The 26,195-nt window shown below is 34.9% G+C and overlaps 1 protein-coding gene and 1 long non-coding RNA gene across 3 annotated transcripts; both read left to right on the forward strand.

Moving 5' to 3' along the window:
* Positions 1-1,132: 1,132 nt before the first annotated feature.
* LOC143575503 (uncharacterized) lies at positions 1,133-3,007 on the forward strand. Its single transcript, XR_013142772.1, has 4 exons — positions 1,133-1,331; positions 1,508-1,612; positions 2,324-2,647; positions 2,732-3,007. It is a non-coding gene; the product is annotated as an uncharacterized LOC143575503 (long non-coding RNA).
* Positions 3,008-9,553: 6,546 nt separating this feature from the next.
* LOC143575487 (uncharacterized) lies at positions 9,554-13,551 on the forward strand. Of its 2 annotated transcripts, XM_077059851.1 has the most exons (9): positions 9,554-9,949; positions 10,135-10,197; positions 10,721-10,862; positions 10,946-11,200; positions 11,416-12,295; positions 12,470-12,708; positions 12,805-12,878; positions 12,958-13,066; positions 13,153-13,551. In XM_077059851.1, exons 2-9 carry the CDS (start codon positions 10,142-10,144, stop codon positions 13,207-13,209), a joined length of 1,812 nt encoding a protein of 603 aa, XP_076915966.1. In that variant the 5' UTR covers positions 9,554-9,949; positions 10,135-10,141; the 3' UTR covers positions 13,210-13,551. The 2 variants fall into 2 exon arrangements, with proteins under 2 accessions (XP_076915966.1, XP_076915967.1); XM_077059852.1 differs by lacking the exon at positions 9,554-9,949 and having other exon boundaries at positions 10,012-10,197.
* The last annotated feature ends 12,644 nt before the right edge of the window (positions 13,552-26,195 follow it).

The following is a 26,195-nucleotide window of genomic DNA, read 5'->3' on the forward strand; positions in this document are numbered from 1 at the left end:
GAGACTGCTAGTGGAGGTGCACAAACTGGTTCAAAACTCGAAACTGGTTCGGGTTAAAACCGGTTCGGTTTGGTCAACAAAAGTCAAAATCGGTTTATGATTGGTTTCGGTTCGGGTTGAAACCAGTTTCTTACCATGTTACGAACGGTTTCGGTTCGGGTTTTGACCGGTTTTTGTTTGGTTTGGCCGGTTTCGGTTCGATTAACCTGTTTGAAAGTGGTTTTGATGGAGAATTCCAAACCTCCGGTTTCAATCGGTTTCAAACCAGTTTTTACATAATCGGTTTCAGATCGATTCGGTTAACCGGTTTGTTTGTTCACCTCATTTTAGATAACTGCAAAACCCCTGAAATTTTTAGAAAGCCACCAAAATAACAAGTTATACAACTGCAGTTGACAATGGCGTCAATTGATGGAATCGACAGTGGTGGTTGGGTGGGAAGAAAACCACGGCGACTCGGTGGCATGTAGACGCTCTTTCCGTCGCCGGCGACCTCGGGGTTTCGGTTGCAATACCCAAGCAATTGGTGATTATTGATTTATTGTTATTTAGTTAGTTTTTGCTTAATAGACTTATAGACCTAATGTTAGGGTTTTTGCTTTGAAGTTAAGTGTATAATTGGTAACCATAATCGGTATTTTTTGAAGATTTTAGGGCTGCATTGGTATTGGTGAGATGAGATATACAACAGGCAGAAACTAAAGCTCATGTTATATGTATGATCACAGAATGAATGATTATTTTATCATTTGATTTTGTCATCAACAGTTTCTAATATCATTGACTATGCAGTCGTTGTTGCTGCTATATTGGTTATCGGATTCGAACCTCTAACAGAATGAATATCGGTACCGACAATATCGGCCATATTGACCGAAATTGGACTGATATTTGACCGATATACCACCGATTTTCCCAATCTGTTTTTTAAGTCTTAATTGACATTTTTTAGTGTTTAATGTTAGTGTTTTAAGTCTTATTCAGTTCCTACTTGCTACAGTTTTCAGTATTTTGTAAGTTGCAAAAGGTTAAACTGCTATATATATACATTCTGCGTAATATTAAAATTTCCGATATCCCACTGCGATAACCGATATCTCAAATATTAGTCCTTGACCGATATCCGATATGTCTCCACATTGGCTGCATAGATCATTGAACATTAGATTGTGCGTGTTTGCTAATATTTTTACTGTCTTTATGGTTAGGAAGACTTGCAGAATCTATCTTCTGGTGGTGAAAAAATTGACGAGTTGATACGAGTCTTGAGGGAACTTACCTCTGTGCAAAGAAAAATTGCAGATTTGCAGGTTGAACTTGAAGGTCGCAAGGTGAAGTTGTCAATCTTTTGTTAATCTTTGCAGTTGCATTTTCATCTTATTGCAAGATCTATATTATTTTAGTTGTGTTCTTTAAGTGAAAGCTTAATTAATGTTTTTTGAGCTACCGATTCTATTTGTTGACAGTTGGGACCAAATCAATTAAACATATTATTTGTGATTTTCAGGAAGATAAGAATGTTGCACACTTGACACATGTGAGTGAAATGGAAAAGAAAATAGAAATTTAAGCAAGGATCACTACAATATTAAAAGATGTTATCCAGAATAAGGTAATGCAGTTAGTGCCTTCTCTTAATATTTTTATCTTAGGGTAAATGGGTAATACCAATAAACTCTGTAAAGTTCCCTAATAGTTTGATAGACATTTTTTAAATACAATTTTGGCGTGCAACTTTTTATGTTAATCATCATATGGCTATGGTTTAATAAAATCACTATATAAGTATATATCTATTAATCTAGGCCTGTCGAATTTACTTGCACCTGATTAACCTGACCTACCTGATTTTACATGTACCCGATTAACCCAACCCGAACAAACCCTAAAACGTATTGTTATTAGGTTCGGGTAATTGGTTAAACTGTTCAACATCAAAAACCCGAATGACCCGAACCGATTAACCTGAATAACACGAACTACATCGGTTCTATTTTTGGCCTGTTCTCAAGATTTCGTGAATTCACAATAACTTTCCAAATAGTATGAAGGTTATGTTCTTGTCTTGAATTATATTATATTAATCTTCTTAACAACATGTCGGTTAGAATCTCTCCAATCAATTTTTAAAATTAGCAAACATGTCCAAACCTGAACCCGATTGTGACATGGGTCGGTTATCGGGTACAATATCATACACAAAGCCCGACTAACCCGTCCTAAATAATAAACCCTATCAACACCCATATGTGTGTGACCTGTGAGCATGTTTAATGCGATTCATGTATGGAGCTTTCTCATTTACTGCTTATTTAATTTACAGGACCGAATTATAGCCCGTCTTCAACAACCATATTCATTAGACTGTATTCCTGTGGAAGTAGAATATCAGGTTAGTTATTACAGTTAAGTGATAATGATTTGTATAAATATATCCCAATTTTTTTAATAGTTTTATATCGTGTAAACATGCATTTGCGCGAAATCTAATAATCACTATGCTAATATTTTTATATTTTTCCTGATATTTACAGAAACAAGTCTCGGATTATTAATGATGGCTGCGAGTGATTATGGTCTTCTAACATCATCTGTTGCAGATATTCAATGGACTCAAAACTTTAAAGAGCCACCATCCGTCTGGTGGGTATGTCTTCAGCAAAGCGTTAAACTACTAAAGATTATCATTAATCGCAAGTGAAAACGAAATTGTTGGTATGGTATGATGTAGGAGATGCTTAGGCCAATCCCTGTGGCATTGGCATCATGCGCAGGGTTCTTTGAAGCAATGACTGCCATGAGAGAATCTTTTGCGACACTTCAAAAACTACGGGTTGGACCCACCGACTCTTAACTGAAAGTACCAGCTGGCAGCTCGGACTGTGTGACCTCGAGCTTTGATGATTTGGCACTTATATGATTAAAAGAGGGTGAGAACAGTTGTGATTTAGATAGAAGCCAAATGGTTTATAGTTTGCCTTTGTGGTTTTTATGGTTCTGATAAATCAATGTGATTATATTTGTTAGTTTTCTAGTGTATGCATTTTCCATCATGGTTATATAAAATTGAAACATTTTATCGTATTTTTAAATCCTTTACTTGTTAAAGGATGATAAGCATCTTTCTAATTTAGGTTAATCATGTAAATGAGTAAATCTGTACAAAAATGAAAATTAAAGCTTGAACACTGAATGTTTGTCCTCTGGCATCTTCCTTCCGATATCCTGGCCTTTGGTGATGTGGTCTTGAACCGGGTTTGATTTGGATCTGGGACCATATCTCTTCAATTACGATTTGTTTTTATATATATATTTTGAATCCGATTTTATATTTGAATATGAACCCCAACTTTATAAAAACTCATCTGAAACAAATTTAAACTGAGAACCGAACATAATTGATAGAAGGGTGAATTGACTATAGAGGATCCTATGCATAACTATTATTGCGATAATTAAAGAAATGAAATAAAACAGGAATGAGGGTGGAAACATGGGGGATTTGTTTGTTTTCATGCATTTGACGAATAACAAAGTTGACATACGTCCACAGCACATGCTTCCCAATAGTATGATATTGATACCCTTCCAATTATTTGTCAGAAAATGATTGATTACAAGTGCCTTATTATTTATAGAATTCGGATTAAAATGAAAAAGTTACCAAGAAAACATAAGCGAAGAATAAAAAGAAATTTTAATTGGTTTTGTGATTATTATTCAAGATACTGTTAATAATAGGGGCAACTAAAAGTAGCCATACAAGAAATGTAAGAAATACTTAATGGGGAAACTAACGTGAATAACCATTGCGACTAGATATCTATCTATCTATCTATCTACCTATCTAATAAACAGTTGGATTTTCAACCTCTTTTAATAATAGAGCTTCATTATGCCACGTGGCATCCATACGAGGGTTGTGAAGAGGTAGGTCCCAGCAGAGCCCAGTTGGACCCGCAAGACTCACCTCAAACAGAGACGTCTGCGCAGTCGGACCCGCAAGACTCACCTCAAAGAGGGACGTCTGCGCGGTTAGACCCGCAAGACTCACCTTAAAGAGAGACGTCTGCGCAAAGACCAACTGGATCCGCAGGACCCACCATGCTCAGAGACGCGACGTCCTTACGCGCAGTACGCAAGCTGCTCCCGCAGGAAACGCCTCCCAATGGTCGACATACTCCGCCTGTTCCCGCAGCTACGGATACTAGCCATCAGGGAAGGCTACCCGCACAGCAAGGCTACACGCACAAGGCACTAACTCTCAAATAATTCAGTAATGTCACCTGAAGAAGGAATGAGCAAGCCGGGAACACTCCCGCCCAAAGCCGGGAGTACTCCCGGCTTCCCAAATGAGCCAGTCCGTATGATACTGGAGGATCTTTTGTACTGTACCTGCCAAGGTATGGACAAAAGATCTGACCAAAGCTACGACAGCTCACTGACAACAGTACGACGGGCAGCACGCTCTAGTACTTAAAGTCACTATCAGCCGCTGCCTACTCACCAACCCCTGTCGGGGCACGTCCATAGCCTGCAGTTGGTGGAAAAGGAATAGTACACAGCCGGCCTGGTCACTATCAGCCGCTGCCTACCCACCAACCATCAGCATGGCACGTGCGTAGCCCACAGTTGGTAGAACAGGAATACTATTCAGCCGGCTGTACCTGCTTGGAAACCTACCTTCGGCTATAAATACTCCAACACATTGGAACAGTATCATTATCTTATATCTCCATATATTATCTGATATCTGCTCTAGTCATTTCTCTTAATATACACTTATATTCAAGAACAATCTAGTCTGATTCTCACACCGAAGGGTGGTCACAAGGAGGTACCCCCCCTTCTCAGTGACGAGCTCACGGTGTCTGTTTTGCAGGTCATCGGAAGAATAACCATCTTGCCGGACACAACCCTCGTGGGAAACATCTATTTAACCCCAGATTATCCGTAATCTGCCCGGGGTCGATTAGTGTTTATTCAGGTTGAATCTTATAAATGGCATTTCAAAATTTCAGCATCCTTAATTAATGCAACAACCTCGATCTCATTAGGATCGTCGTTAACAAAAAGTCATCCCCCAACCTCTTTTCATTTAACCCTAACTTTTCAATTGCCCCGTTCGTCTTCAGTCCTTCAGCAATCGTCATCCTTCCTTTCAATAGTATCTAATTATTTTCACAATACTCATCTTCATCAATCATCTCTTGAGTCATTACGGTTTTTCAGTTCGTCTTCTCACTATTGCAGCAATAAAGGTCAGTACCCTTCATCGTATTGGCATATTGCAACAATCGTACAACACGGTTGGTTTGTGGATTTTGTCATGGTTTTTGAAAAAATTAACACGGTTGGTTTGTAGATTTTGTCATGGTTTTTGAAAAAATAAATAAAAGAAAAAATCTGAATTTAATTAACTTGAATTGTTTAAAAAACTCAAACTGGTGTCCATCCACAACCTATCAAAATGCTTTATATATTTTAGGTTTAGTCTAAGAGCCAATACTCCAGTGCTAAAAAGTCTAAGCTGGATTTTTCTTATGATCTTCACACACTTAATTTATTCACTAATTTATATTATGCAATTGAATGCGCTGTTAGGTTTGTAGGTTGAAGCTAATGATGCCATCACAGCGGTGGGGATGACTAGACAGAAACGGTTACCTAATGAACTCTTGCCTGACTTTGTGGAATTTATTGTAAGAAAACTACAGTGCTTTCAGGTAAAAAAAGACTAATATACCCTTCTCTAGGTTCAAACTTAGACTCGGCTTGAGAAGCTCACAGATTTCATAATAACATGAGTTTGCCTCTTTAAACCTCTTATCCATTAAATATTGTACTTTTATGCGTTTTATTCTTTAAAATTGCGTCTTTATCTCTTATTTCATGATCACTTTGTTCCCTCTTTTTTATGTTTATTTTTATGTTTTTTATATGTTCTAAACAGTTTTGTTTATTTTGATCAAAGCTCACTTTTTTTATGCGGTTGACCAAATTTTGGTCAATGTTTACTTATGGTGAAACCAACATATCATAAATAGTTTTGTTCAAAAATACTGGTATGGTGTACACTTATATTTAAAGACTTGGTTATTTAGTTTGTGTTGGCTATGAGTATTTGGAGATGGGTATGGATCTGGTTAACTATGACTATTTGGCAGGTTTCGGTCTAATGCTATGATGGCTCCCAAATATGCACAAAGTGGTGATGGTTGATTGACGAGATCGCCATTGATGAATAGATTGACCCACAACATAGAGACAACTACTTGGAGCGAGAGGTTCGTTGCATGCCACATTGTGCATCGAACGAAACCCACATTTGAGACCTCGAATGTCTCAGGTATGAACATTGAACACCGAACACTTTTATTTTAATCATATTCAACTTTTGTGGTCATATTTAAAAATTTTATATGTACATATATGTATTCAGTTTTTGGGAAAGTTTTGAAAATGTACTTGATGTCGGTTTAGCACTTCTTTTCCAACACAAATAATTCTTTTGTTTTTGTAATTTTGTTAAGAGTAACAAATTCGTTCTACTCACTAGAGATAAAACATAAAAATTTTATGGCTAACTATTTAACTTCACATCATAAGAATTATTCAAAATTAAATAAATTATTGGATATTAAAAAAAACAGTTGTACATATGTGTATTAGGTTTTCGGGTCACTTTTAAGATGTACTTGATGCTGGTTTAGCAGTTCCTATTGAAAGAAACTAAATGTCTTATTTTGTTTATATCAGTTTGCTTTGAAGTTAGATTGTTCTCTACTGATCTGGATGCCAGTAACAAAATACAAAATCCGTGAGTGCAGTGAAATTTGGAAGTCATGGGCCATCACTATTAGGACAACTAACTAGGACAGCAATAACAACTCTTTTGTAACTAACACTAATCAATATGGGTCACATTTATAACATTTTGTAAATATATGTGGCTGGCATATATTTCGATGCACTGTTAGTTGATTCATGAGATTTTGTTGGTTTGTTAACTTGCTAGATCAGTCTGGTAATTAGTAAGTTATGAATATTAGAGTTGCTTGAATTTTTTTTATTATTTATTCAGTTTTAAGTTAGCGTTTTTGTATGTCAAAATATATTCATGGTTGGATGAACTTTAGTAGTTATTTTTTGTTCAGTTATTTACTAATTACAATTCAGGTTCAAGGTTTTAGTGTTATGACTTCTAGGAGCAAATAGCAATAAATATAATGCATACACTTTCCATACACATTTTGTACATCTCAACACAAATTATAGTAACATAGCTATTTTAATTAACTTAATTATATATATAATAGCAGTGAAATGTTGATTTGGTCTCTGGCCAAATGTATGCGTTTGTTTGTGGTCAAATGTTGATTTGTGATATAAAAGTTGTTCAATGTAATTCTATTATATGAATATATCAATGTTTGTAATTATTAATATTATTAAATTTATTTCTTTTATTGTTTTTGTTTTATTATCAATCTGTGTATTACACGGGTTCTAACCTAGTACTTTTATATAGTGATTGGTTTTTGAGGGTTGAGTTATAATAAGAATATTAGTTTTCCTAAGAAGGACAGGAAATAATTTTGTTCATTCATTTTAAAATTGAATGGTTGAGATTAGATTAGAGAGATCATTCAAATGTAAAACAAGGGTAAGGACATAATAGGGATAACACATTTGTTGACTTTCTCGCTCCACATGCAAGACACATGTCAAAACCCCCATCATTTTAAAACGCCCATAACTTTTCTATACGGTATTTTTTTTTTAAAACAATTTCACAATAATAACGAGTGTTTTTTTATCTTTTATATGAGTACCATATTGCTATATAAAAATAAAAAAAAATTCATGGGTTTTTTACAAAGTGTGTTTTACCAAAATTGTGTTTTACAAAATTGTGTTATGCAAGTGTGTTTTATTTTTTCATAGTGTTTTTTGCATTGTATTTTTTACATTATGTAATTTAATTGTGTTTTTCATTGTGTTTTGTCATTGTGTTTTTATTTTCATAGTGTTTATTCCATTGTGTTTTTTACATTGTGTATTTTTTATTGTGTTTTTCATAGTGTTTTATTTTCCGAAGAAATTTCCGAAGACTTTTCTGGCAAGGTGATGGCGGTGAGTGGTGGTGGTTGTAGGAGATAAGTGAAAATTCAAGTGAGTTTTAATTAAGTGGGTTTTTGAAATTAAATTAAGTGGGTTTTCAATATTAAGGTATTAGACAAAAATACCCTCTTTCCTAGCCTTCTTAGAATAATCAAACTTCTTATTTGATATTTTCTCTGATTTTTGAATTTATTTTTTTCTCCAAATTAATCATTACAAAAGATTACAATCCACTTAATATACGCTACCTGCCTTATTGACAAGGAGTTGATATAAAAGTTATTGGACTAGCTAAAGAGGCACACAAAGAGTTACTAAATTATCGATATTGAAAAAAAACTTGAAAAAAAAAATGATCTGAACTTTAAACAAGCATAATGTTACGAGATCCATAAGCGATGTAAAAGTTTGACAAACCGGATCATGTGACAAAAATCCGTAGGCGGGTTGACTCAAATTTCGGAAATAGGGACTCGATTTTATCACTTCAAAATTTTCTTAGTTTTAGTGACTTTGTATTATTTATAATTTATACCTTCATAGTGTAAAACACGTAAATCACTAATTGTCTTAGTTTACATGTTTATTTACGGCGTTACACTGTTAATTTTAATAATCAGTTACCAACTTTGTTGTTTTGAAAATTCAACAATACCTTTTAGATTTAGAATTCTTCATGTAGTGATTTAGGCTTCTGTTTTATATCAATTAATTTATAATTTTTTTCTTATAATTTTATGCTTTCGTTCTATGTCACACATCCAAGCATATCTTCTTAACTCTTGTAGCCAATATCCGTAGGCATACATATCACAATACTATTGGTTGGTCACTTCTAGAGTTCTAGTCTTCTACCACAATTTTTGGTCAATTTTGTGTCAAGTATCGACGCATACACAATAAAAACTACGCCTAAATGTAACTTTCTCCTTTTATTGACATAAAACTTTAAAGATTAATAATTAGTGAAATATTAAATTTAGTCAATGACTATTAAAAATAACTATTAGGTCAAATGTTTTTACGATCAAGAACCACTTACTTTCTATATGGGAGTTCATCGTTTTGGTATTGTTCGTGACAAAATGTCATACGCGAGTCATCGATTTTTTTACAATAAGCATTCATGCTTCAGGCCGTGAGTTTTCTCTGAAATTAATAACGGATCAGGTTACCAACCCTTATGTGTGATCACGATTGTGAATGTACTTTTACCATTGAAGGACCCGGTTGGCCGGCTTTGTAGAACTGTAGGTCGTTAAAAAAGAAAAAAAGAACGGTTATAAAATAATCTATATAAAATAAAATGATTGATGATATGACTAGAAATAAACTTAAGATGTGAATTCTTGCTTGCGGCTGGGTCCAATATTATCCGGTGGCCACTTCTCATGCCAACCTTTTCCACGTCAGCGGATATCACATATATCTTACAGGCGGAAACACGTCTCAGATCCCCATGCTGAAATTACCGTTCAGTCCTTAAACTTCCAAAACAGTAATCTCTACCCTTTCCATTAATATTTAAATACAACTACTACTCTCCGAACTGCTCGTCTTCTACGTGTCTTCGCCGGAAACCGCCAACTCATCCACCCTCTTAAATCCATAATAATAATAATAATAATAATAAGATCACACACACATATATATATATATAGTGTTTGATTATATGAACGGTATGGAAGTAGTCATACTACATGAAACGTCAACATCAAGGTTAACTGTACGTTATTTAATGACGGTTGCTTCGATAAGCGTTGCGTGATCGGTTAATTCATTAATTGTTATGAAGTTCTTCTCATCCTTCATTGATCTCCATCAGGTTGTTAATTCTTTTTAAACTAATTTATTTACATGTGTGTTCGTGAATTAATTAAATTGGATGTATATTGTATAGTTTATTATAAGTTTTAGTATAATTGTTGTTAGATCCTTATGATTTGTGGTAATTGTTTTGGAATTGAGCTTTAATTTATGTATTTATTTGTGTTTTTGAGCTTTATGCAGGCTTTATATGGAGGAATGCAACAGTACTCGACATTTTTTCACTTTAACCAGTCTGCAGTTAGGGTATGAATCTTATATCATCTAATATTCTCAATTTATTATCAATTTTGACTTGGTCAAACTTTGTAATGAAATATTGTTTGATAAACAGTAGGTAGATTTTGGAATTTGATACAAAATTGTTGTATTTCTGTAACTTAATAAAAACCAGTTAACCAAACTGACCTGAAAATCAAACAAAAACCGAACTGGTTTGAAACCGATTAGTTAAAACCGGTTTGGAACCGATTGAAACTGTATGTTCAGAACTGGTTTGTAATTTTCTCTACCTAAACAGGTATCGAACTGGTCAACCGAACGGAAACCGGTCAAGATCCGGTCAAAAACCGATCGTAAACCATTCAAGAAACTGGTTTTAACCCAAAACTGAAACCGATCAAACCCTAAATCGGTTCGGTTTGGTCAACAAATGGCACTGATGTAAGATCAAATTTGTTGTTACCAGCTGATTTGGATCTTAATGTTATTATGTTAACATCAGTTATTGCATTTCATGTTTATATTATCATCTTATTGTTTATTGCAGAGATTTGCAATCATATCTTTCAGATCTTAGCCTCTTTTTAGCACCTGATAGCAAGAATTTTTATGTATTGGTGGATAATAGACCATGGCTGGAAGACTTGGTGTCACGGCCTGCGCACTTGTGGCAGTTGATGGTTACCAAGGTTGCGTAAATGATTAAATGTTTTAGACATTCTAACAGTTGTTTTCTTTTTATTGTCTTGATTTGTTTTGGTTATGTTTTCAGTCTCGAATGTCACCGTTCGCTATCACAAAAACACGAAAGGGTATAAAAGAGACTTGTGAGTCAAAAAATCTAAGAAAATGGTACTCGGTGATCGACGCTGCAATACTTACAAACAAGAAGGCTTTGCTACCTGTCAAGAAACTTAGGAATTCGTTGTTTGCAAACAGCAAATCGCATAGGATCTTATATGGATTTATTGTTTTTGAAGTGGCGTGGGAAGATGTTCGTGGGATCAATTACTTGAATGAACTTCAGGTGCTTAATCTCTCATCTTATTTCTTTATTTACTTTATGGTTTATGTAAATTTATAATGATAATCAGAGACTACTGTTAAGAGTTTGTATAGAGAATTACACATAAAACAAAGGAAAGCCGGATAATAAATAGGCAAAGCAATCTAGGTTGTAAGGTTAACCTGGTTAAACGGGCTATATGAAACAATAACTTATTAAGCTTACTTTGTGAGCAGACTGATACTTATCTTGCTATTGAGGCTAAGCATATGCGAAGATGGGAATTTGATAGTATATCTCAAGCTGCTAATGGTGTAAATTCATGGTTTCCCGGGACACCGCGTGAGCGTTTTCTTATGAAGAGCAAACTAAACTCTATGTTAGGTTTGAAATATGAAGAGGATGTGTTTCATGATGCTCTAGATTGCCATGGTACATACAATGCTGATGGTGTTATTGATGAACATACGTATGAAGCTATTCAATACAAAGACGTTTTGCTTTTGTTTCGTTTCAATGATCATGATCTTCCATTTGAGCTACAACAAATAATTATGTTTGATCTAAGATTGCTTACTTTATTAGAAGCCGGTCTTCCGTCTTGGGTTATTTTCTTCCAATCTTATCCGGTATTTTGCCATATCTATCGTCCGTGGATGTGCCCACTAGCACGAGTTTTATATGTGATGGTTTCTGTGGTTACAGTTGTCATTGGTTTCTATGACTTATACAAAAACATCCCGCTTCTGAAGGCAACCGCCGCCCGTCTCTGTGGTCCCCTTTTCGGATGGATAGAAACATGGGAGATGGTGTCGAGGATCAAATACCTAGGAACCATGCTGTTTTTGCATAACTCTGAGAAGGCGTTTAAGTGGTTCGTGAAAATGTCACGTAACGTGCAGTCATGTATATCAATTCTCACACAGCCTTTATCCGAGCCATTTATGGTGATTCTCGAGGTACTTCTTCCCATTTACCAGGTGTATATCCAGATGGGAGTATATGTTTGCTCATTCATTTGGATTCTGATCACAACTTGTTGGAATCTAGTCAATAATCTCGCTAAAGTCATTCTATTTCCTGTGTATTTCGTCGTGTCAACCATATGGATGATTGGTATGATCATAATCTTTCGTTGGCTTTACTAATTGGTTTATGGCCACTGGGCCCATGTATAGAACAAGCCTAGAGGCGTCTATTAGGTCTATACATGGACCCATGGGCCATAAACCAATATACACCAAGTATTCAACACTTTATAGTTTGAATTTTACTATGTATCCATTGCAGTGATATTGATCTTGTGCCCGATATTCTGGCTCATCTTTGGTATACTTTATGCTCCAATTGGCCTTATTATCGGACTATCAAATTTGGTGGGATTCATGTTTAACCAAATGCATGATTTCATTGGTGACATCTGGCTGTTTGTGAGTGGCTTATTTAAGTTAGCTTCGGCTGCTGAGTCAACTGTTGGCCATCATGAGGTTTCCATGTGGCGCGCCCTTTGGAATGATCTTTTCTCTCAGGTTAAGCTTTAAAATTATCTACTTATTTCCCTTTGCTTTTCTATATTATCACTATGCTTGTTAAAGTTTTATTTATATATTCTTATCGCATTATAGATTTTTCATGCGGTTAGGAGCATTTTACTTGGTTTTGTTGCATTCTTCACAGCTTGCAATAGGCATCGGCTAAGGTATCTCTGTTACATTTTGTAACAAATTTCAAGTGGTATTTGTGTTACTTTTTGTAATAAAATTTCAATGGTTCTGCAGCATATATAATCATGTACAAGAGTTGATTAGAAGGCTTTATCAGCCAACCGGGAGTTCACGCGTTTTGAGTTTCATTCAAAGAGGAAAGAAACCGGGAAGTAAGATGTTGGTAAGTTGTAGTGTTTAAGGTTTGTTAAGTAAGGCATGTTTTCCTTAAATGTTGGGTGCATGATTAAGCCTGTTGCATGTTTACAGGCAGAAGCAAGGGAAAGAAGGAAGCCATTGCTTATTAAACGTATAAAATACAGTTGAGAAGTTTTTGTACCTAACTAACCACACACTAATCATACAAGCCGTAAAGTACATACCCTCGTGATGAGTCCAAAAAACGTATACGGGCCAGGCCTTTTGTTTTGAACTTTGTAAATAACAAGGTTTTATGATTAATATACATGTATATGAGTATCGCAACCCGTCTTTAAAGTTTATAATATCTTGTCTTGTTCTGGACTTCCAATCGAATCAATTGCTCGGCTTTCGGATTTAGTTGGATTCACCAGGCTCTGTTGCCAACAATCTTTACTTAGTTTAATAAAAGTGCATTGTATGTTTTTGGTTATGCTTTTGAGCTTCTATGTGGTGGTTGTGGAGCTTTTTGAATACCTTGATTTAGGGATATGCAGTTTTTGCTTTAATAAAGTAGCATTGGTTTAACAAACAGGATTTGAAGCAAAAAATGTTCATGTCAAAAATATGTATTAGACGAAATTAAACGAACCGAACAATGCCTTATTCATTTTCGTTCATTAAGCTTTGATCGGACAAATGTCATTTTCGTCAGTTCATGAACAACTATATGTACTTTTGTTTTATGGTATTAAAAGTCTTTAATGAACAAACTTAAACAAACAAACATTGACGAACATAAAATGACACACTATTGAACGTTCACGAACACAATTGAACAAACATGGTCTTAGTTCGTGTTCGTTCATTTAGTTAATCGAATGAAATTCCTTGTTCATGTTCGCCTATTTATTAAAAAAATAAACACAAACAAACTTCCCGCGGAAAGTTCAGTTGCATAGTATTATAATAGGTCCGACAGAACGCCGTCACGTACCATCCACGTACTCAAATGGAATCAATCTCCATTGGAAACGGAGTCTTTGTTGACCCCAAAAGCAAAAAAAAAAAACAAAAATTTCAAATCAAGCCTCACCGGATTTTTTTATGCGTCAAGAAAACAATGGAGGATAAAATGCGGGGGACGGAATTTGCACTATATGTAGTTATATTTAAAATATTAAAAAAACATTATTTATATTAAAGTTTTAAACATAAAAAAATAAAATCCACGTCATCAATTAATGTCAACATAAAAAAAGCTAAAAATATTTCATATCATCATCATCATCATCGTACTCAGTATATCATACAAATAGTAAAGTTATGGCAGAGTGAGAATGGTAAGATGTAGACAGCCTTATCTCTACCCTTTAGGAATAGAGAGCTTGCTTCCGGTGAGACCCCCGACTCGATAGTAGTTTTGCATCAAGCCTTGAACATAAGGCACATAGTACCTCTAAAATTATTTCCTATGTGAAATATGCTAAAAAAAACATGTTAAAACGTATAAATTAAATAAAATGTGAAGTTAAATGATTTAATTGAAACACTTTTTAAACTTGAATGAGTTAATTGAAACACGGTTTAAACTATTAAATTGCCCTGTTTAAAGAATATTGTGTTCAAATAAAGTTTTCACGGCTTAGTATTTGATAAATGTATAAACTCCTATCAAATTCACATTGTATGGAGTTGAGAAATTGTGTATATATCTTTGTAGATTTTCATGTATTTAGCGTGCATGCATACAAAGATGTCATAAGAGGGTTAGTGTGTCCAACCGGACCAACCCAATTCTACACTTAGTGTTAAATAGTAGGGAAATGGTGCCATGGAGGATAGAGTCTGAAATTATGTATCTTTTCCGCGTACATGTTTTTATTTTATTTTTTAATAAAATGATGGTGCCATTCATTATTTTTGTTTAGTTTGTGATTAATTTACCAGACACGTTTAAGTTCTTTAAGTGATATAAGAGTTTATACTTTCATGTTTGTTTGTTGAATTTCTTAACTTGCTTCAGGAAATTCTGCAATGCACTGTTTCGCCAATGCCTCTAATTCATAAGTATGGTGATATTTTCTTTCTTGTTTTTATTAAAGAACAAACATGTAGGGGGTGCTTGAGTGAGCTTTTAAAACTTGTTTATTTGCTTGTTGAAAAGCAAAATGTGTTTGACAAATCTCCTTTAAAAACTTTAAATTCGGGTTTTCCAAAAGTAGTTTTTGCTTTCTAAAAATCAAATAAGTAAAAAATCAATTTTAAAAGCTCACCCAAACACCCCGTAGATGAAAATGAATTATTTTTACCAAAACCAAAGATGGTTTGAAATAGTTACGTACACTTTCTCTATCAACGTACACAATGTTAGCTCCAGTTTTTATTCTTGCCCATCTTGGTTACTATTTTAATCTTTGTACTTTCTAAATATTGCTTAGTTTACTATTAAAATTACTATTTATTTATTTATTTATTCTGATGAATAACAAAGATCAAACATTACCTACTGGTTTGATTTAGTTTTACCTACCAGCCTTATGCATTGTATGGAAATTGTCATGTTTGGCTGGTTGCACAATGAATTAAAATAATTAATAACACCCCCCAAATATATCAATCCAATCGCAACCCTAATAACCCTTCAGATGGCAAAGCGTAAAGGTGAGAAAGATGTCGTGTGGGGTTTTGTGTTAAAGTTGTGCAACGAGAAGTTTAAGAATGAAAGGCCTGGGAGGATGAAAGCACATTACGCAAAAGAAGGAGATACAAACATAAAACCATGTGATAAGGTACCCGAAAATGTACGTAGGTATACGAGTAATGTGTTAAAAGGTTTACCAGTTGATCGATGATGTTGATTTGATTGAAGTTACTGAGTTGAATGAAATTACTGATTTGAGTGAGAATTTTGTTGTTTATAAAACAAGTGTTGTTTTTAGTTCCAAAATCCCTTTTAGTGTTATGAATTCACCTTTCTTTAAAGATATGCTTGAAACCATTGCTCTTAATGGGTCACAGATTGCTAGGAATGATAATACGCAAGTATCACACCTCGACCAAAGGCGGCGGAACATGCCGGGGCGTAACGTATTGATTGGACAGTAGCTCAAAAGACACTAATTAAGGCAACAATAATTATTTAATTTCATTAACATTAAACAAGTATACAAATTCAATAATAAACAACCATTACATCATGTTTTGTATTTTGAATAATATCCTAAGGTAAAACTAATTTCTTCGATCTTGAACAAGGTAAATTACTTGTACCTGTAGCATGTATAAAAATAAAGTTTGTCAATGCGAATGTTGGTGAGAATACATAAGTTTTAGTTATATATATATATGGATAAATCACAATTCATATGTAAATGATTAGTATTACAATTCTTATGAAAATGTAAACAAACTAAATAGATGTGGACCCGTTCTTATTGATACGAAATCAAAGTACTTGGGTAAATGTATGATCATATTAGATGAGGATGAGATACCAACCACCAAACATAAAATAAACAATTAAGCACATAGAGCATTATCATAGAGCATGCAATAATCACACATAAACATATATTGAATTGTGTTTTGAATAGATGTGGAAATAAAAATGTGTAATGTAAATAGGGTATACATGTCACCCCCAAAATTTAAAAGATGAAAAGGGGGGATATGTAAACTCACATTAGATAATAAGCAAATAAATACGTTAAGATTGGTAGGAGAATAAGCGCCGCGCTCGAGAGGTAGCAAAGTCAAATCCTAACAAGTGTAATAACTGGAAAATACTAAAAATTAACAAAATGACTAAGAGAGAAACGAGATATGAACGGGTATTGAGAGTATAGCATATTTTATTTAAAGTTTATGATTAATAAAGATTAATTATAAATTAATATTGTATAAAATATAATTGTTTATAAAATATTCGTACTTATATTATTAAAGCGATAACAATATATATTTATAAAAATGTCATTTGTTTATAAATTACTTAGCCAAATTATTATTATTATTATAACTTTTAGGTTTGATTAATCTTTGATGAATAACCATTATTTTATAATATAAATAGATATATTAGCGGGGAAAGAAAGTTTATTCTTCGATCATTAATAACTCATTTGTTCGGTTTATTAAACGAACGGTATAAAAAATAAAATATTAATATCATCTTTGTTATACGAATAATTATACCTATATATACACACACACTCACACATATATGATTAATTAAGAAGTGAAAAATAACAATAACCCGAGATTTGGTTTATTAAAATAATGTTTATTTAATGATTTATATGCATAAAAAAAGTCAAGAATTTGATAAAAAGAACATTTAAAAAAAATACAAAAACCGGGCCTGAGGACTTGAACCCGCGCCCCAGGCCGGTATACATTTTTGTGAAACATGCGCTGTGTCACACCCCCATTCTAGGCCTAGGAGTGTGAACCATAGTTGGTACCATATTTGTAAATAAATCAGAGTTGCGGGTTAATGCGGAAGTCTTTATAAAAACAAAGGATCTATTTATAAATATTTACATTACAAAAGAACGAGACGACAGTCTCGTTTTAAGTTTACTTGTTTATAAGTTTTACAAAACCAACATATTTTAATATTTACATAAATTTATCCGAGCCATCGGATACTTGAGCTTCTTCGTCTTGCAAGCTCTATTCCTGATTACATGCAAAATGTTAATAAAATACGTCAGCAACGAATGCTGGTGAATATGCTGACGCTAACATATTTTCTTTACTTAATTACCCCTCGAGATCACGTAAGCCTCGGCCCATCTTGGCTTAGGAATAATCAAGTTTAAACAATCATCATAAACTCGAGTCTCTACACTATGTCACCTCCGCAAAACACCGCAGCGTTTCGGCATACTTAGGTACCATAAATATACACAAGGTCATTCTCACTCGGACATACTTTGGTCAGGCCCATCGTGGCTGGAGGTCGTGACCAGGCGTGGTGCGATGTGCCCACCGCATACCACATATGTAAGGATCCAGACAAACGTATACCACAGTCTGAGGGCTAGGTTTATACTCTTATTTACAATGGTTATAGAGACACGTAGCCTCATGTAAAGTTTTACACATAACACGTTTGTTTGTTTGAAAACAAGTTTATAAAAAGTGGGGCGTATTCACCTTTTCAATGAGATCGGCTTCCAACACCGTCCTTAGTCTTTCCTTTGCTATCTCGCACCTATAGTACGAGTATAACATTTATTAGTCGGATACACGATCCGGCTTAAGACCTTTAGTCTTATCATCTCGTTGAACCTTTAGTTCATTATTTCTTTTACTTTAAAACCTTTAGTTATAAAGTAGTCTTTATAAACCTTTAGTTTATATTTAAAAACCCGACGTTTCTTTTTCTTTAAGAAACGTATTTTCTTTATTATTTAAGTATACTCATTACACTTAAATAATATATTTTATAACAAAGAATAATCATATATATATATATATATTCACATATATATTTTCATCTTTCTTTTCTTTATTTTCTTTGTTATACATTTTCTCTCTTCTATAATCATCGAGTATAATTCCGACTTTAGGGCATTAAGCCGTTATAATATTTTATTATTATTTTGGTCGGGCATTATGCCTACCTTGCTTGGCTTTATTAATACCCTTCACACTCGGGCAGCACTTCGACGCCACTCGCTTCTTAACGTTCACTTGATCAACATTCCTTTCCACACTTTACACGTTTCTCGAGACACCTTTGTCACGCACTTCGAGGAGATCACCGGGTCGTTGGACAGCACTTCCTTCTTGTTCGGAATGTCGGGGAGTGGCACGGAAATCGAGGTAACTGGCACGGAAAACAAGGTTTCTGAGCACGTTTATCGAGACGGATCAATGACACGTATTTCGAGGTAGTGAGAGAAAGCTAGAGAGAGAGTATACGTGTGAAATTTGATGTGCAAATGTGAAGAGCCGGAACCCGCTATTTATAGGGCTGATCTCGGACCCCATCGCGGTACGCGATGGGTCACCTGGCAAGCCCATCGCGTACCGCGATGTAGGCTTGCTGAGTCAGTGCCTAGACCTGCCACGTGTCGACACGTGGCAGCCCACCGTTCCACGTGGCAGACGTGTTACCACGTGGTGGCAGGCGCTGCCACCGTGTGCCACGTGGCACACGTGTCACTCGTGTCAGACAACCCTATCGCGGCACGCGATGGGTGTCTCTTCTGACCATCGCGTACCGCGATAGGTCAGGAAACCATAAATTACATTTTTGGTCCCTGGGGTTTAAATTTTGGCAGAATTGGTCCCTTGACTTTGAAAGTTGACATTTTTGGCCCAAATTTTACGTGATGTTACACGCTGACCATAAGGCCAGCGCTAAAATTTGATAACAACATGGAACTTGATATTCAAATACAGGTCCGGTTCTTCCCCAATTTCAAACACAAACCCTAGGATTTTAAATTGATTAAATCGTTTAAGGTTTGTTAAAATTGATTTAGGGTTAATGTTTCTGGGCTAAATCCGATCTCAATGCATAGTTTAATTACCTATTATGGTGACGGAATTGACGGGGAACGAAGAACAAGAGGCGCGGCTCTGTTTTGATCTTAAACGGGTATTGACGGCTTTGTTTACTGCAATTAGTTTAGGGGTTTAGGTCGCAATGTAGTGAGGGTGGTGTGGGCAAGTTTAATCGAAATATGTTAAAGTATTTATAGTGGTTTAGGGTCAACTTTGGCCGCGGTTCGTTTTTAACGAATTAGCTGTCAATGATTGGTGTTTTCCACAATTAAATTGTCGGTTAAATGTGTTTATGGTTGTTAGATGATTTGGTAAGATCAATTTGCTTCATTTAGCCCGTAAATTATAGTTCAAGAAAATGAGGAGGGGGGATGCTCGACGGTGATTGTGGGGAAAGAAGAAGATGGTTTAAAATAATATTTTTAATAATTTTTAGAATGGTCCTTCGGGTTTGGATGGCTAACAAGTTAGGATAGAATTGAAGATTTTCGCACAAGTTGGATAGTTCAAATATTTTATTAAATAAACGAAACATTTACGAGTGGTGTAATTTAAATAAATGATCAATGACCAACCAAACTAATAACTTATTGGTTTTAATAAATAAACAAACGTCCGGTTAATAATAATAAAAATTTTCAAATGGGTCAAATTTCGGGCTTGAAAAATAACGAATGTTACAGCAAGAATGGGTGTTAAATGAAATTGATAAACAAATTACAAAGGAGGTGTAATCAGGTGTTGAATTATGTAAACAACATGGCTGCTTAGTGTTGTTACATGAATTTTTATCAGAAAACAGCGTGAGATATGTTACGGTTACACTTTATATCAATGGAAGGTCGTTTGTTCTTGACACCTTCATTGACAGAGTTTTTGGGGCCTTAAACTGATTTGGTTACGTTATCCTTAAACTGATTTTTGACTAAAACACAAACATTTTGGACTTCTTTTGTTGCCTTTATGAAGTACACTAGGGTGAGGAACATCTCAGCCAAAAAAGGTTACCATTAAAGATCAAATTAGAACCTTATGTTCTTTGTCTCCCCAACCACATACACCGAGGTGTATGGATTACATAGGATTCTAGACATGATTGTGTGATGTTTTCTATGACCATTTTAAAAAAAATAAGAAGAAGATTTACAAAGAATGAAGAATAACACAAGATTTAATATGTACAACTATTCTATTACCTTGAAGATTGAAAGAAAATATGTAAGAGAGGAGGAGAGTTGGGCAAAGAAGGCAATGAAATATGACTGAATTTATAAGGAGGCTATTGAGGTTTAATGGAAAGGAGGTTGGGTTTTGGCTTAAAGGAAAAGAGTTTCTACTTTCTAATATCAGTATACCATGTGAATTAAGTTAAACGACTTGCTCAATTATATGTGTCGATGTACAATTAACTTTCTTTTTTCTTTTTTTTAAACGGTAGTACAATGAAGTATTTTAAAATAATGATTATAAGAGAACATTTATATATAAAAGGAAAATTAATAAAACACTTTTATTATTCATGTTGTGATTTTGGGTTACTCAAAAGGTATTCATGTAATAACCATGGTCAAATTTAATTTGTAAGTGAAATAGATATTTTAAATGTCTTAGTTATTATGTAGACATCTCTGCTACACTCGAGGCCGAAATTTGCAGTTGGCATCCATGCATACATTGCCCCCGAGGATATTTCTCGTAGAGAATATGGTGGCAAGGTAAAATATCTTATTTTAATAAAATTTTGGTAAGGTTTTTTTATAGCTGTGGGAACCTGAATTCAGGTAAACTCGTGTGACCTTATTCTATAAAGTAATAGAAAAACACAAAGATAATATAACAAAAAAATAGACATAATTTTTAGAAATATATTATTACCATTCAAAGACCATGATAGTAAAAAATAAAATTGAAACACATATTCAGTAAGAACAGGACAAAACAAGACAAGAAAACAATAAAAATAAAAATTATATCTAGTCATTGTCTCTGTGTACTACTTAGTCGTTTTTATTGAGTAGTCATTGTTATCATGATTACACCCAATTAACTAAAAATATTTTATAACAAAAATGTAGTTATTTTATTATAAAATATTTATAAATAGTTTCATTTTAATGTGGCTTAATGGTAGAGCACTCACTTTACAAGTGAGAGATAAGGGTTCAAACCTCACCATCACCAATTTATATAGGAGGTATGAGGGATGACCCTGACTTGCCAGAGTTCGAGTCATGATCTCACCCGCTTTTTCCCGGCTCCTCGTTGTCGTGCCATTTGGCGGGCGTGGGGGTCGGGTTTTAACCGGGGAATCCCTCAATTGGTAGACCGCTAGGGGCTCCGTCGGTCCGGACTCATGGCCGGCTCGGGACACCTTTAACCAATAGAGACCGCGTACGGAGTATCTGACGTTACTTAGTTAGTCCTTCTAAAAAAAGTTTCAATATACATTTACCATTTTTTAGTAATTAAAATAACAAAAGATGTATAACCCAAAAAATATACACTAATATAAATTACAAAATCAAAGACAAAAATAGTAAAAGAAAAACTAAAGCTTCTTAGGCAAGAAAAAAAGGGGTAAAAAAGACAAGGACACAAGTAAAATAACAAATATGTCTAGTCAATTTATCTGTTTGTTTTGTTTTTCTGTTACTTTATAGAATAGTCCTTGTTATCAATGGAGGCTCAGAGGATGTCCTAATCGCATCATCGGCTGGGGCACATAAGTTTTGGGGGCACAAACTTTTTTATACATATTACATATATATGTATTTTGGTGTTAAAAATAAGGTTATTGTAATGGTTTATGAGATTATTACATGTTTACAATGGTTTCTGATTATAATAAATTGGTCGATAAAAGTTTTATCCATGTACATTAGCGAATAAAAAATTTTCGTTAAGGCCTATGGGCCTTTTTATTTTGGCTCGGCGAGGTATTTAAATTCTTGCAGACGGCCCTGCTTGTTACTATGACTTGTCAAACTCTCCATACACTAAATACACTTTATAAATAATATTAGTTATTTTTTAACACTATAAGTCTCCTGTTTCTTTCCTCCCTCATCATTGCAACTCCGACAACAACAATGTCCCCTACAATTTGTAAGTCTGACAATAGCTCCAATTACCTTACCTGCAACACCACGAGCACAAGCTGCTGCTATCTCCGGCCTATTTCTACATGAAGTGCGCCTCCGATTGCCTTTTGTATTCTATCGCTTTTCCCAAAATATAGATTTTTTTTAGATCAACTCTAGAGATTCATGCTTAGAGTGCGTCCGCGGCTCACCTTTTTAAACCAAGATTAGATGACAATGTGTATTATAAACGTATGAATCTTTTATGGTGTGGTCATATAAAGTTTGTATACTTGCATTAATTGAGTGTCATTTAAAACTTGCTTCTTGATTTTGTTTTTCAGTCAATATGTATTTATACATAGTAATTGGTTTAATGTTGTCATGTTGATTTTTGATATATGCTTTTGAAGTGTAATTTGTCTCTTTGAAAGCAACCTCTCTGTTCTTTAGGATAGGGGTATGGTTTGCCTACATCTCACTCTCCCCAGACCCTGCAAATAGTTTTGCTATTGGCGGGATTTATTACTAGGTATGTTTGTTGTTTGTTGCTTTTGAAGTCTAATTTGATATTTTAGCTTTATTTTGTAACTTGTTTGGGATGAAAGAAAGTTGGATGTTGAAGTGATTGATTAAACATCTATGGTTTCACCTAGGGATGAGATCAATATCGTTATTTCATGCAAAATTAGGAAAGTACTGGTACTGATACCAAAAACTACCGATTATGCTCATCCGTAGTTTCACCCATATTGTAATATCAAAGATAGAGTTTGACTATGGGTTTGAGGAAACTAATTCGTGCATAACTAACTTATTATTATATATAACATAACTGTTTTCTATCATTGTATGTAAAAGAATTGCCATCAAGCATAAGATACCATCATTTGGCTTGTGAACCATTCAATGATAATTAATGTTCTGTTTGTTTAAATACTGCACCTTTTGAAGGTCATAACACATTTCTGTTATACTTCTGGTGCTTCTATTGTTTTTGTTTTTTGAATCTTCAACCTTTTCGTCTTTTATCTGTTTCGTTTTATTCTCTTAGCAGGGCAACAATGTCTATTCTTCAGGGTTTTAAAGATGCTAGGGATTCCACATTGACCGAAAGACCAAAAACATGGTAACATGTGAATTATACGAATCCGATACAAACCCTAGCTCTTGGACATAGCAACAAAAAACCAAATAGTGTACTAGTCAAAAGATTCAAGCTTAAAACAAGTTCAAAATCAAAAACCATTTATCCAACAAGATTCTTTATGATGGAAAAAACCTAGTATATTAGCCAAAAGAAACAAGTTTAAAACAAGTCATGTGAACAAGGTTCATAACAAAACAAAAAAAAGTTTAAAACAAGGAACAACATTATTCATCAAATTCCATTTACTTGATCTCGAAGATTATTGCATCCTCAAAAGAGTAGCTTGCATTAGGGATGAGCATTTGGTACTAGCTAACGGAACCGAAAATACCGAACCAATTAATTTTGGTACCGGTACAAAATATTTTCAAATTTCGGAATCGGGAAATTCGGTACCGCTGCTGGTTTTATTTGGGAATACCGAGTATCGAAATATTTTAAAAACTTATTAACATATGCATACCACCCTACCATATACATCCAATTCACCACCTTGGTCAGGTACCGATCTTATCCCTAACTTGCATCCAAACAGTTTTCTCCTTCATAAGAAGCACATAAAGACCATCCTCATAAGCTTATCCTTTTGTGTGACGCAAGCCCTGCAAAACAAAAAGTAAATTAGCCCTACATAAAGACCATCCTCTGAAGCTTATGAAGACCATGAGGAACGAGGGACCAATTCTGCCAATTTCCAAACTCTAGGGGTATAAATTAAAAATCTGTCTTCTTGACCCATCGCGCTACTCGAGAGGTCAAGAAAGACACCCATCGCATACCGCGATGGGGTGTCTGACAGATAATGACACGTGTGCCACGTGGCACACGGTGGCAGCGTCTGTCGCCACGTGTGACCACGTGGCAACGCGTACGACACGTGTCGCCACGTGTCAACACGTGGCACAAGCCTGTCACGTGGTGACATGTGGCGACACGTGACAGGTCTAGTGGTGACTGGTCAGGCCTATATCGCGGTACGCGATGGGCTAGCCAGGGAACCCATCGCGTACCGCGATGGGATCCGATTTTGGCTATAAATAGGGCAGCTACGGGATTCATTCCTTACATCTCAAAATTCACACATTCACTCTCTCTCTAGACCTCGTAAAGCGTGCCCTCGATCCGTCACGATAAACGTGCCCGAAACCTCGATAAACGTGCCCGTTACCTCGATTTCCGTGCCACTCCCCGACATCCCGAATAAGAAGCAAGTACTGCCCCGACGAACCGGTTTTTCCTCGAAGTGCGTGCCAAAAGTTTTGGTGTCTCGAAAAGCGTGCCAAGTGAGGAGAAGGAGTTGAAAAGAAAATGTAAGTCCCGAATCTGGATCACTACAATATGATACCAACCAAACGAGTATTGGTGCGAAATACCAGTGCTCGGTTATTCAAGAACACAAGTGATAACAAGAAAACGAACACTAAGTTGCTTCAAAACACACGTATATTGATTACGTCGGGTGCTTAAGCACTTACAATACTTGAATAATAATAAGAATGAACAACCTCTCTAGTTCTGCTCACTTTTTGCTCTCGTGAACCACCTTCAAACCCTATACAATAAGATGTATTTATAGGGAAACTAACAACCAAGCCCAAGTAAAGCCCAAAGCCCACCGAGAACACCTTAGTGTTCTCGGTTTACATAACAACCTTAACCCAAGCCCAATACTAAACCCAATAAACATATAACTAAGTACAAACCACCAAATATGGACCCAACAATCTCCCCCTTGGTTTGTAGCTTCGTTCTTGTTTATTTCACTTCAGACCAGCCTAACCGAAATTCATAGGGATTTCGGTATTACACCAATGTAGTTCTTCAACTTGTCTTCGTTTACATTACTTTAGTCTTGATCATGTCATGGCCTTTTGATATGCGTCAGTCTAACCAATTTATGACCCAACAATCTTGCCCTTAGACTGATGCTTTCAAGATCTTCAGAATCTTTACTATAACATAATCAGCAACTTTAGCATCTGCATACAATACTCTACCATCTCCCCTTTTTTTGACAGCATCATCCAATTAAGTTTCAGATACTTCATATGCTTCCGTTGCAAGAAATAAGTCTTGAAAGAACAATCAACTTTGATAGAAAGATCAACCAAAATATATTTTTTTTAAAACAATTAAATAAAACAAAATAAAACAGACATATTTTTGTAATTTTTATTTTTCTGTTTTTTTTTTTAGTTTTCTTGAAAAGACATGAAATGAGATCATACCAGCTAAACCAACTGTAACACAATAACCGATATCAGATTTCATGAGCTGAAAACTTCAAAACGATTTCTTAACACATTTGTTTCGACAAGAGTAACCAAGAAGTAAAGAATTAAACAAATGAACTAAAATAAAACTAAAAACAACAAACAAAACAACTTTAATCACTCGGTCTTCTTGTAATTTAGCAAAAA

This window comes from Bidens hawaiensis, unplaced genomic scaffold, assembly GCF_021521415.1.
Source record: "Bidens hawaiensis isolate Kalapana, Puna unplaced genomic scaffold, B.hawaiensis_p1.1 tig00027525_1, whole genome shotgun sequence".
Lineage (NCBI taxonomy): Eukaryota > Viridiplantae > Streptophyta > Magnoliopsida > Asterales > Asteraceae > Bidens > Bidens hawaiensis.